The sequence below is a fragment of the Lottia gigantea genome (genome assembly GCF_000327385.1).
Source record: "Lottia gigantea unplaced genomic scaffold LOTGIsca_12, whole genome shotgun sequence".
Lineage (NCBI taxonomy): Eukaryota > Metazoa > Mollusca > Gastropoda > Lottiidae > Lottia > Lottia gigantea.
The window spans coordinates 2,130,292-2,141,992 of NW_008707225.1; the positions used below are offsets into that span (position 1 = coordinate 2,130,292).

The 11,701-nt window shown below is 29.5% G+C and overlaps 1 protein-coding gene across 1 annotated transcript; it reads right to left on the minus strand.

Moving 5' to 3' along the window:
- Positions 1-7,274: 7,274 nt before the first annotated feature.
- Positions 7,275-8,153, minus strand: LOTGIDRAFT_111068 (hypothetical protein; the record flags this gene model as incomplete). The annotated part of the gene is made up of 3 exons (XM_009048151.1): positions 7,275-7,421; positions 7,801-7,899; positions 8,112-8,153. Coding segments are annotated over 3 exons (288 nt in total), but the record flags the coding sequence as incomplete, so codon positions are not given.
- Positions 8,154-11,701: the final 3,548 nt, after the last annotated feature.

Below are 11,701 nucleotides of genomic sequence, written 5' to 3' on the forward strand. Positions count from 1 at the left end.
ATAAAAAAGTGTAACAGACAGAGACAATTAATTATTTTCATGGAAACAGCACCTACCAATTCTATAAGCTTTAATGTACTCAATGTATAACAGGATCTGTCAATGTTTGTCTTTCTAGTTCCTTAATCATTTAACTTCAAATATAGATGGTACAGAAATACATTTATTAAGATTGACATGAGCAAAAGATCCTAGAAATAATTAATTGCTCACTTTTTTTAAAATTTATCACAATAATCTTTTATCCTCTGGTATCTTTATATAATATGTTATGATTAATCTTATAAACTAGTCTTAAGTGGATAATAAAGTATTGTGAAATTGTTGTTTATAATGTTAACTAATGTCCCCATTCACATAACTTACCTTAAAAAGAAGGTAGCAATGAATAACACTTGTACTTGTCAAAAAGACATGAGTCAGCACTTAGTAAATCTAAGCCTCTAATTTGAAAGTAATGATTAAAATATTATCTACCAATAGCATTATGTTAATATTTCAATATTGACCAAGCTATATTAGGCATATAATTCTAAGCAAATGCTTGTCAATATTCTAGGTTATTTGTCTTATAATGATAGTAATAATGATGATTGTATTTACAGGTAATGCTAGTCGTGATAGTGGTAGACCAGGAGCTAATGTATCAGGTGTACGTAGTATGCCACCTGGTACAACACCTGTAAATTATGAATCTAACTCAGATAGCTTTTCAAAAGAAGTATTTGAGGTACGTAATTTATGTTTGAGAAACTATATCCATGTACTGAAATCATCTCAATTATAAAATCATATCGTTAATTAGACAATCAAGATAAATGTGGTACTAAGTTTGAAAATTACACTCTGAATTAGTAACTCATAGAATTTAGGAGCAGGTCTGATGAAATACATTTCAAATATTTTTTCCCAAGCTGGAAACAAGCATTTGTTGAAAGAAAAGATAAAGATGTAGACATGTAAGAAATATTTTCAGGCTTCCAGTTATAATTCCAGTGGTAGTTGTTGGTCATTACCAACTTATGATCCTTCCAAGAGTTAGCCCAAACAGGCTTGTAATTTCTCTTTACAATATCTGCATGTCACAGCCATTTTATTTTGTTATTACCCATTAGGTATAACCCACCCAGCTTGTTTCTCACTTTTGATTTCAATGTTTAGTTTTGAAAAAGCCATATTTAGATAGTAAGAAATAGAAACTTTGGTTTTTCCTTTTGTGTATATTTAGTTCACTGGTTTTATAGAAATTTTTGTGATTTTCAAATTTAAAGAGCTACTGTAGTTAATATTTGGCTTTGTATGTGTGTGTTTGTGTTTTTCTTTTTTATTGGTGAAAAAATGGTTCAATCATTCAACTTGCCTTTTCAGATATATAATTTATCCCTTGATTTTCTGAATTTTCAATCACCCTTTATTAGAAATTTGGTGGATGTTTTGATTCTAAATATTTCTTTGTAACAAGTTGTGTGTTAGCTTTAATATCTAAGATTTTGTGTTAATTCTAGAATAGTGTCTATTGAATCTCTTTAATTACTGGACCAAATTAATTGATAATTCTAATATGTTCGAAAAGTGTAAAAACCAATTTAACAATATCCAGAAGTAAATGATTTTAATAAAAGCTAATGAATTTTAATTGAAAGCTATATTTAATGCTAATTTGAGACTAATAAAGCTAATAGAAATGAGAACTAGTAATGATAATACAAAGCTAATTAACAGCTTCAACATTTTTTTCTTGCATGATTCATCAACTCACAAAGTTATTTGACACAAATCACGCATACTGTGTTTATCATTATTTCATAATGACTGTGTAACTACTGATGTATCTATTTGATGCCACTTTTAAAAAAATCACATCCATTCTTACCTGAATCATATTTTCTTTTCCTCTTTATAATCAATTAAACTCTGCACAACCCAGAAAGCGGTTTACATGCTAATTGTCTCCCTTGTCACACAAAAGTGCACACAAGTTGTGTATTATGTCATTAATCTGTGAGTTTTAATAACATTGTTTCTTCTTTATAGGATAGTCCTGATCAACCAGACTGGAGACATTCATTTGATTCCAACAGTAGTAATTTAAGTAGTCCTCCTGGCTCTAACAGACATAGTTTAGTTTTTGATAAAGATCAATGTACAGAATCTTCAGACTCAGAACAGACCTCCTCCACTAACTTATAAAGAATACGCAAAGCTGACCTCCAGTTCCAGAATATTCCTATTATGGTCAAGAAAAAGGAATAAAGTCTAGATTGTTTCATTAGATGAAATGATTGGTCTTTATTTTATGGTGCTCTCTGTTCAATACCAAGTACAAGGAAATTTATTGTGTGAACCTTTTTTAGTTGTTTGTTACATTGATATAACAGTGTGAGTGTTGATTCCTCATTTTTCGTCTTTCTTATGGAATGATTTCCCCCTTTTTCCCTCCCCTTTCGTTTCACTTCTGTCATTGTTTGGTATTTTGTTTTCAAGTTGTTTTGTTTAGAAGTACAGTGGTGTAACCTATTTTCGTGGATATAAGGATTCAACAATGAATTAAAAAAACGAAAAAAAATTTTTATGTCTTAGATGTTTCCTCAGATATTCTACAAAATAATAAAAATTGGTTTGTTTCGATTTTCTTTATTAATCCTTCACTTTGACCCATATTTCATGAGCAACCCACTCGGTAACGGTGGCAGAATGCGTCACCTATTTTCGTGTACAATGTTTGATCTATAAATAAGTCTATAAAAACACGTTGTATGGATACCGGGTGGTATAATTAACTTCTCTTAGTATTTATCTTTAATATCAATTCATTATAACTAGTGACAATTCCTTCAAAGAACCACGATTTAAAAAAAAATAGTGACTGACAAAATAAGATACGTAGCGTGATTTATTGCTAAAAGTCACTGAAATAACATAAGAATATGGTCCACTTTGTGTTCCATAGAAATTTTCTGCCGACACGGAATCCGCTAGTTGATGACGTGACTTCATTCGTTGGACTACATTCTAGCAGACGACACTTGGAATTCCGATTACCGCTTGGGATTATAAGGAAATTCGGCCGATAAAAAATGGTGACGTTTGGTAATAACTGAAATCCGCCATTTTGTATTTGTCAAAGTATACATTAATACATTTTACCTTGCTTGAAACAACTCGATTCATTCTACTAGCTGATATTGTAGAGAAAACCCATGTTTATCAAAACAAACTAATGTGGAGATCGCGCAAGGTCGCTCATGTAAATTATTAATCCTTTCCGGAAATCCACGAATAATAGGTTTCCACGAAATTAGGTTACTTGACTGTATGACAGATATCATTATTGGAGTGATGAGGGACAAGAGATTGACAATTTTTACAATCGAACTCATGACACAATTTTCAGTGCAATTGATATTTTCGCTATGCTGAAGCTTTATCTTTAGTCAATGATGAAGACTGTTAGCCTAGGTCAGATTAGACTTATAGATTTGAAGCTGCTTAAATGTTGATGCTAATGTATCATTAATGTTGATATATCATTTGAACTTATTAGAATATTTATCTTCATTATTAAAATACATGTAAGCTCAGTTTTTGCTCATGACTGAAAGTTGTTTAAGGCTCATCTATATTTATGTGAATTACCAATGTTTCTTAATTTATCAAAAACAAAAAAATGGTAGGACAAATTGTTGGTACAAATAGAAGTTTGATTTGTTACTAAATGTACTTGCTTGACATGACTGCTAAATATGACCCAAGCTACATTTCTGTTTCTAATACTTATATGGTGTATATAATGCTTATTATTTAATATAATAGTACATGTATATCATTATATAGACCTACTACAGCTCGTAATAATAGTTCTTTCTCTGTTTAATGATCAGTTAAATATCATTCCAATAAATATTGAAATATTGACTAAGTAGTATTAATGAACTTGTAGATGTAGCGTGACTTAACTTATTCACGAAGTGTCAGTTTGAATGAAAACTATTTGCTTATACCATTTGGAAAATCCACTAAGACTTAGCATCTTGGTTTAACATTTTTATTAAAAGAAATAATGATGAAAATGAAATTGTTTGTGATAAATAATGTTTGTTGTAATGTATATGTGTATTTAATATGATAAATCATGATTGTATATATTTATATACTATGAAGAATAATCCAAATATTATAATAAATACTAACGTACCTTTCAGTGAACAGAGAAATAACTATTTTTATTTGAAATAACAAGAATCCATTGCTAAAAGTATGAAACTTAACTCCCTTTAAGCTTTTTGGTTATGGGAAGCCTGTTAATGGTTGTTTGAGTGATTTTGATTAAGTGTATTTTTATGTTAGGTTAGCTTTTAGTCTGAGTTATTTAACAAAATGCTTATATTTGTACTTAATTTGCTTTGAAATGTCTCTACGCTAAAAAAATCATCCATTTTGAATTTGTAAGACTTTTAGAGACAAATTCTATGCAAGACAAATACTTATGTAGAATGTATAAATATGAATTTTGTACAGTTAAATATATGTACATTTATTTTGTTTATAGAAATAATAATTTGTATACTTGTACTATACAATAGTTTACTTATATTATTATACATTAGATATACAAACAAAAACAATAGTTACCCAGTAGTATAGATATACAGATGATTGTCAGCAGTGTAGTCAGCCCACCTGTTTGATATTACTATCTGAAAAAAAGGGCTAATTTGAATGAGTTTTTTTAATCATCAACCAACACATTGTGAAATCATTCCCACCCAAATTCCAATATATGTAAGAAATTGTCAACAATTTAAGTATGAATTTGCTGACGGAAGTGTTTTCCTAAAACTAATTTCATTCAATGATATGATTATGGTCCTATCATTTCCAATGCCTTCAGATTTCTTCATTAGTATATCTTGACGAGTCAAATATGGCAGATACTGTCTGTGTTTTGTCTCATAGATTAAAGTATCCAAATTTTATTGTGAATTTTGTGCCAGAAAGGACAGTTCCTCAAAGATACTATGGCTGTATTTGACTTATTGTCTTTATATGTGGCATAAACAATATTCAAGATTGTCATTGGTATTTAAGTTGTATTAAAATATTTTAAGCATATTTGAGATAAATATCCCTTTTCTGTGATTCATTGATAGCATATTTCATAACAAACTGGGTTAGATTTATATGATCAGAAAATATTTGGAATTGACCATCTCTGGTCAAACTAAATAGAGCTGTCAATTTGATCAATCAGTTCTATGAATTGTTGATTATGTATGACGTTTCTGAGAATACCCTTATTGTGTTAGTCTTCCCTTATGCTTCCAATGTTTTGTTTAATCATTAGATATCAGCTCAAACTTTAGTTTCACCAGTTGATTTTCAAGATTGTTAATGAATTTGTTTGCTGTGATGTTATTACTTATTTACAGTTAGAAATGGCATTATATATCATCAGATATCAATTCTTATTAATATTAAGCTTTACCTGTGCACTTTTCAGAAATATTCACAAATGATTAGTTACTTGGATTAATTAACAGGAATTTGTTTGGTTGATCATCAATATCTACATTTATTATTGTTATACCCTTACTTGGGCCAAGTAATTTTCTTTGTGTATGGTAACAAGAAAGTAGCAAGTATTGAACTTTAAATGCTGAGGATCGCAATCAAGAATCTTGAATTGTATGATGTCAACCTTGTTCAGCTGACAATTAGTTGTAACAAATGACAATTCTTCAATGAAATCCTTAGTCCTATCAATATAAGAAACATTCTATTTTTAAAATGAAACTGATGGATGAACAGTTAGTGATGGTCTTGTAAACCAAGTCTATATTTTATCTTACTAGTTTATTATTTATTTATCAACTTTAGGCTAACATTTTGTTTAATATTTTCTATTTATATTTATGTTTTTATACTAAAATCTGATTCATATATTATAGAGAATCTCAAAAAGTGTCTGATCATATCCTTAGCAATAATTCTGGGTGTCCGTATAAATAAAGCATAGAATATTTATGCATAGATGTGCGCATAGCTATGATGTTTAAATGTTTATGGATACTCCCTGGACTTCGACTAATTCAATGTGCAATTATTACAAATTTCAGATGATTTTTAAGCTGTTTATATTTGCTTCCTAATATTATAAAAAAAACAATTTAGGTGATATATTGTATGACATAGAGCCAAAATGATGATGTTTGCTGGCTTTTAGAAGTTCGTAACCACTATTAGAATATATTGTGAGAAAACTATGTTAGATATACACACACTGTATATAGCACAAGCTCTCGCTTTTCCTCACAATTCATATATTTTGTATATTTTTTCCCTGCTACAGTCTTTTTTAAAACTCTTTTCTCATTGTATAAGAAGAATTAAACATGTCAAAAAATAAAACATGTATATTAATCTTTTCTTTTTTATTACTAGAATATTGATATCATTGAGTTGATGATATTCTTGGTTAGATCCAAGCACTGATCTGGGGAGTTGCTCTAGAATGTGCTGGTTTGTTGTAGATCAGGATGACAGATGACAAACAAAAAATCAATGTATGCACAAAGTTGTCATGACACGAGCAACACTCTGACTCAAATATTGTCAATATCATGAGGTACCATAATGAAAATTAATTTTGACCTGGCAGCTGAAAGGCAGAGAACTGGCTGCTGGATAATAATTTTGAAAAGTGTTACAGATAGATGAAATGGAGTTGTATGATGTAAAGTAAATGTTATGACTGCAATCTCAGATTGATGAAACAAGATAAAAATGATCACAAATATCTTATATATAAAGCACATGCAACACCTTAGATCTTGACAAAACAAAACAAACTTTCATAGTAACATCTAATCTTGATTATATTCTTCTGAGACCTACAGAAGATACTTTGTACAAGGTAACAAAAAGATATATTTTATTTTTAAAAAGATATAATATTAAAGAGTAATATAGAAATATATAACAATATAATATTGAAATGTATTAGAATGTTCCAATAAATATCCACAAGGAAGTAAATGGTTAAATAACAGTGTTCACATATTATCATCCAATCTTGATTGTGTTGCTCATTTCAACCAAAATCTTCATTCAATGTAAACTTAACTTGCTTTTAACTGTTGATATTCTGAAAATAATAAAAATTTCTAAAATTAATTTGGCTAAAGCCACATGAATAAATCAGCAAATGACTGAATGGAAGGCAAGAATTATGTGTAAGGAATGCGCATCAGGCATGTTTGTGAACCAAAAACTGTTTAAGATTTCAATGATAGTGAAATAAATATTAATAATACCTGTAAAGTTCTTAAAACATGTTCCACATTAGGTCTGTCATTGGATGCTTTACTACAATATACTAACTTCATTTTACCTTCTTTATCAATTATAAAATCACCTCCCATCTACAACATACATTCGATACTTAGTCTGGAGCAACATACAGGTCTTGCACATTTGTAATCTAGCCAAATTTACCGACATTTACTAACATTAATTAGTAAATAATTTTAAAAAGTATTAGAAATGTACAAAAATGGCATAATTCTTTCAAAAATACCTCAAAATTGGAATTTCACTTTCTATTTCTAGTCTCAAGAATTCTGGAAACATGGATTTGAAGACTCAAATTAACTTTAAAATTCTGAAACTTAAGTGAGATTGATGAAACAGATGTGAATCTGTCACTTTAATACCATAAACTGCTTGGATTGGCAAACCAAGGAAGGTAGCACAGTCTACCATTTTAAACATTAAGCACATATAAATTGAATAACTGTATACCTGTATGGGATCATCATGGATATGTTGGTATGGTTTGGGTAAATCTCTACCTTGTGCCATTTGTTCCCCATAATAAATCATACATGATATACTCCAAACCTGTTAACAGTATAAACAAACTTGTCATGTACTTTAACAAGAAAACTGCAAACTAGAACAAATACATGCACTCAAGTATTGAACAAATATTGATTAATATAACATTTTCTAATAATAATATTTATACAGATATATTTTGAATTGTAAGAAAAAAGCAATATGACCAGTTCTTTAACATGATAAGATTAAAATACCAAATAGAGAATTGATACCTTTGAAACTGATCTATTTAATCCAAAGGCACGATAGACCTGAAAGACATTGTAAAATTGTATTTAATAAAACTCTTGTGAGTAATTCTATTACAACAACAAGTAACAAACATTTTCAGATATATTAACAATTATAATAGAGATTTTTCTCTGATTGGATATAACACATAAAATTGAGGTGTTTAGTGTTACTCTATATTTTTAAAGAAGAATTGGCAGAATGTACAAAATTACAATTTGAAAACAAAAACAAGAATTTAAATAAACTGAAAGGTATTGGTGTTATATTAGTTTAATAAAATATTTCATAATATAAAACAAAGAGAACATGACTTACTTTTCTCTCCTGATCTAACAACATATCATAGCTACATTTCATATCTTCTAACCATTTAATACCACCTTCTTTCATACCAAACGAGATCAATAACACTTTACTTCTACCATCAGATATTCTATCCTAAAATACACAGGATTCTAAATTTCACCATTTACAGCATATTACAGAACACATGACAAATTGATCACTCTGTTTTGGATAGTATATTATTATTTCTTTACATTTCTCATTTTTCATCAGGCCAAAAGAGATTTCTACTATAATTGTTATTTAACACGAACAGATCAAATTTTGAAAACATGAGTGATTATATGGTAGGAAAATGGACCTTCTGTGCGTAAAATGCAACATACAAAAAAACACTCAAACCAATCTGATAATGCTTTGAATAAATGGCATGTAATAACTTATGACTAATCAAAATGATCCCAGCTCAGATTTAGACATAGTGTTTTTTACCTGATTGGCCATAAGTTGTGTGACATGATCTCGTCAGGGTAGTCAGGCAAAATGACGCAGTAATATTAATAATAGACTGGAGGTGTCTGATGTTAGGTATTGTTTTAGTCTAACTTCTTCATCAGTTCTACAGTTAATTATTGGTATATCTAGAGGACCTTGATCATCTTCCTTAATAATATTATCATTATCTTGTTGAAAACATTTATCAATATCTAATAATATATCATCCCATTCTCTCTACAATAACAAAACATAAAATTAATGATTTTGATGTGAAAACATTACAAATTCTGTATCAAAATCTCTGTTCTCAGATTTTTTACAATATTTCTCTAAAAATGATTAAATGTATGTACTCACTTCAGTTTGATGTAGGTTTTCAAAGGCTTCTTCATTGTGTCTGTGAATAAACAAGAAAAATAAATGATAAATATACGGCTACAATGCTTCACTGAAACTCAATAAATTGTCAGATTTGTTGAAGAGATGATGTACAAAACCGTACTGCACAAATATCGAATGGTTTGACTTCAAGGCATCAGGCACTATTGACCTTTTAAGTGCATTGGAAATAACTGCATGTAACAATGTCAAAAACCCCTGTAGGTGAAAACTTTGTCTTTGTATTTTTATTGAATTATAGGAGAACTTGACACTGGATTCTCATTCTGGAAAGTGATCTGCATGGATGAATTTGAGCCCTACTAGTTGGTTAAGGAAAACTATGTGACTATTAGAAAATTTCTAATAAAAATCTTACCTGTAATAAGGTTTAATCAATCTTTCAAACCCATCTTTAGTCTTCACTCCTAAACTTTAAAACAAAAGTATAATCTTTAATTGAAAATGTGATTTTACGAATAATGTTTTAACACCTCAATACATTCGCCTCCAGATTCAAAATCTATACATATCAGCATGGTTTTTGGATATTTAATTCACCTCTGTTTTAACTCTTTAAAATAGAGTTATAGTGTGCTATTGTAGAAAACATCAACTAAATTCACCTTTGAAAGGACTGACTGTAAACTTGAGCTAATTTAAATAATTTACTGATGTCTTTATTTACAAAGTCTTGTACATTTTCTAAAAAATAACAAAGAAAATAACATAATAATCATTGACATAATATTCTACTTTTAATTACTGAATGTGACATAAGCCCATGAACTGTAGAATTTTTCTCACATACAAACAGACCTCAATAACCAATGATAATGTATTTTCCATTTCCAAACCAGGTGTCCTGATGAGGATTTTATATCTGAAATGTGTTAGAAGCATCAGATGATTTCTTGTCAAGTAAATGACCTTTATCTTACCTGACATACTTTTTCTGACCTCTCGTAAAATATCACATTCTGTTTCAACTAAACTTTGCAAAGTTTTTAATATCAACTGCTCATCTGGGGGTTCATCTTTTAAACTTTTAGAATCCATTTTTCTCTTTCACCTCAATAGGTTTCTTCAATCTTTAGACACAATGCTTTGATTAAATTTCTTATCACCAGTGACCTGAATAATTGAAGATGGTTGTGATATACAACCCTGTCAAGTTAACTTAGTTATTTACTTTAATGACATAGGTTTTAGCCTCCATTATCAGATAAGATAAAGTACTTTTTTTCTTTTAAAAAAGAATGCCATGTTTTTTTTTTATATCTTTTATATATTGAATCTGATTTTCAAGATTAGACTTTACATTCATTTGTTTTTGATATGGTATTGGAACAAACATTATGGTATACAAAAACCCAAAAAACAAAAGGTGCTAACAACATTTCAATTTAAGATTGTTTAAAGTTGATAAACTAGAACACAACATATTACAACAGCAATAGGAAGCATCTTTAACTTTAAGAAATCCCATACATGGTGATCTACATCTATCCTTTTTCCCAGTTATAAGTGTTTGAAATGGTGACATGGTTTAAGCTTTTTGACAAACAAAACCCATTTTGTAAGTTTATGACTTTATATTTATGAGGATATGCCTAGTGCCTTAATTAACTAAGTCTGATGATATCTTTCCTGTAGTAGGCAAGGCTAAGTAAGTAAGCATTGACACGGTCTCAGATAATAAATTTAGTTTCTGTTAAAGTGCAACATGTAGCCTATAAGTTGTCTTTTTCTAACAAGGCGATAAGCAATCAAAGTCATCAAGGCAAAGAGAGTGTAAATCTAACTCGTGCCAGTGCCTTATATTGAATAGTAACTTGTTACTCTTCAATCACCTTGAGAGGTATTAAAAGCTCAACAGTTGCTGAAATCTCTGCTAAAAATAATTCGATTCTTTTGCCAATACCAAATTCTTCAGTTTATCCTTGTAACAACCCTCGCTGTCAAACCTGTCCCTTCATTTTACCAACAAATTCTTTCCGAAATAGACGCACAGATTCCATATTTCAAGTAAATGAAAAACTCAACTGCAACAGCAAAAATATTATTTATCTCATTTCTTGCACAAAATGTGATGAACAATACGTTGGGGAGAAAAAAAATTCGTTAAGGGTCCGTTTCAACCATCATAAGTCTGACATCAACTTAAAAAAAATTAATAAAACCGTTTCAAAACACTTCAATCAACCCGATCACCAATTAACAGACCTGAAAATTATTCCCATTGAACAGATAAACGAACAACCTGGCATTGATACAAAGAAAATTTGACTCATTCGCGAAAATTATTGGATAAACAAATTACAAACCATGCATCCTTTAGGAATGAACATCCAAGTTGATTTCCAAATTATACCTTTTGTTATTCAATACAACAACACAGCTGGTC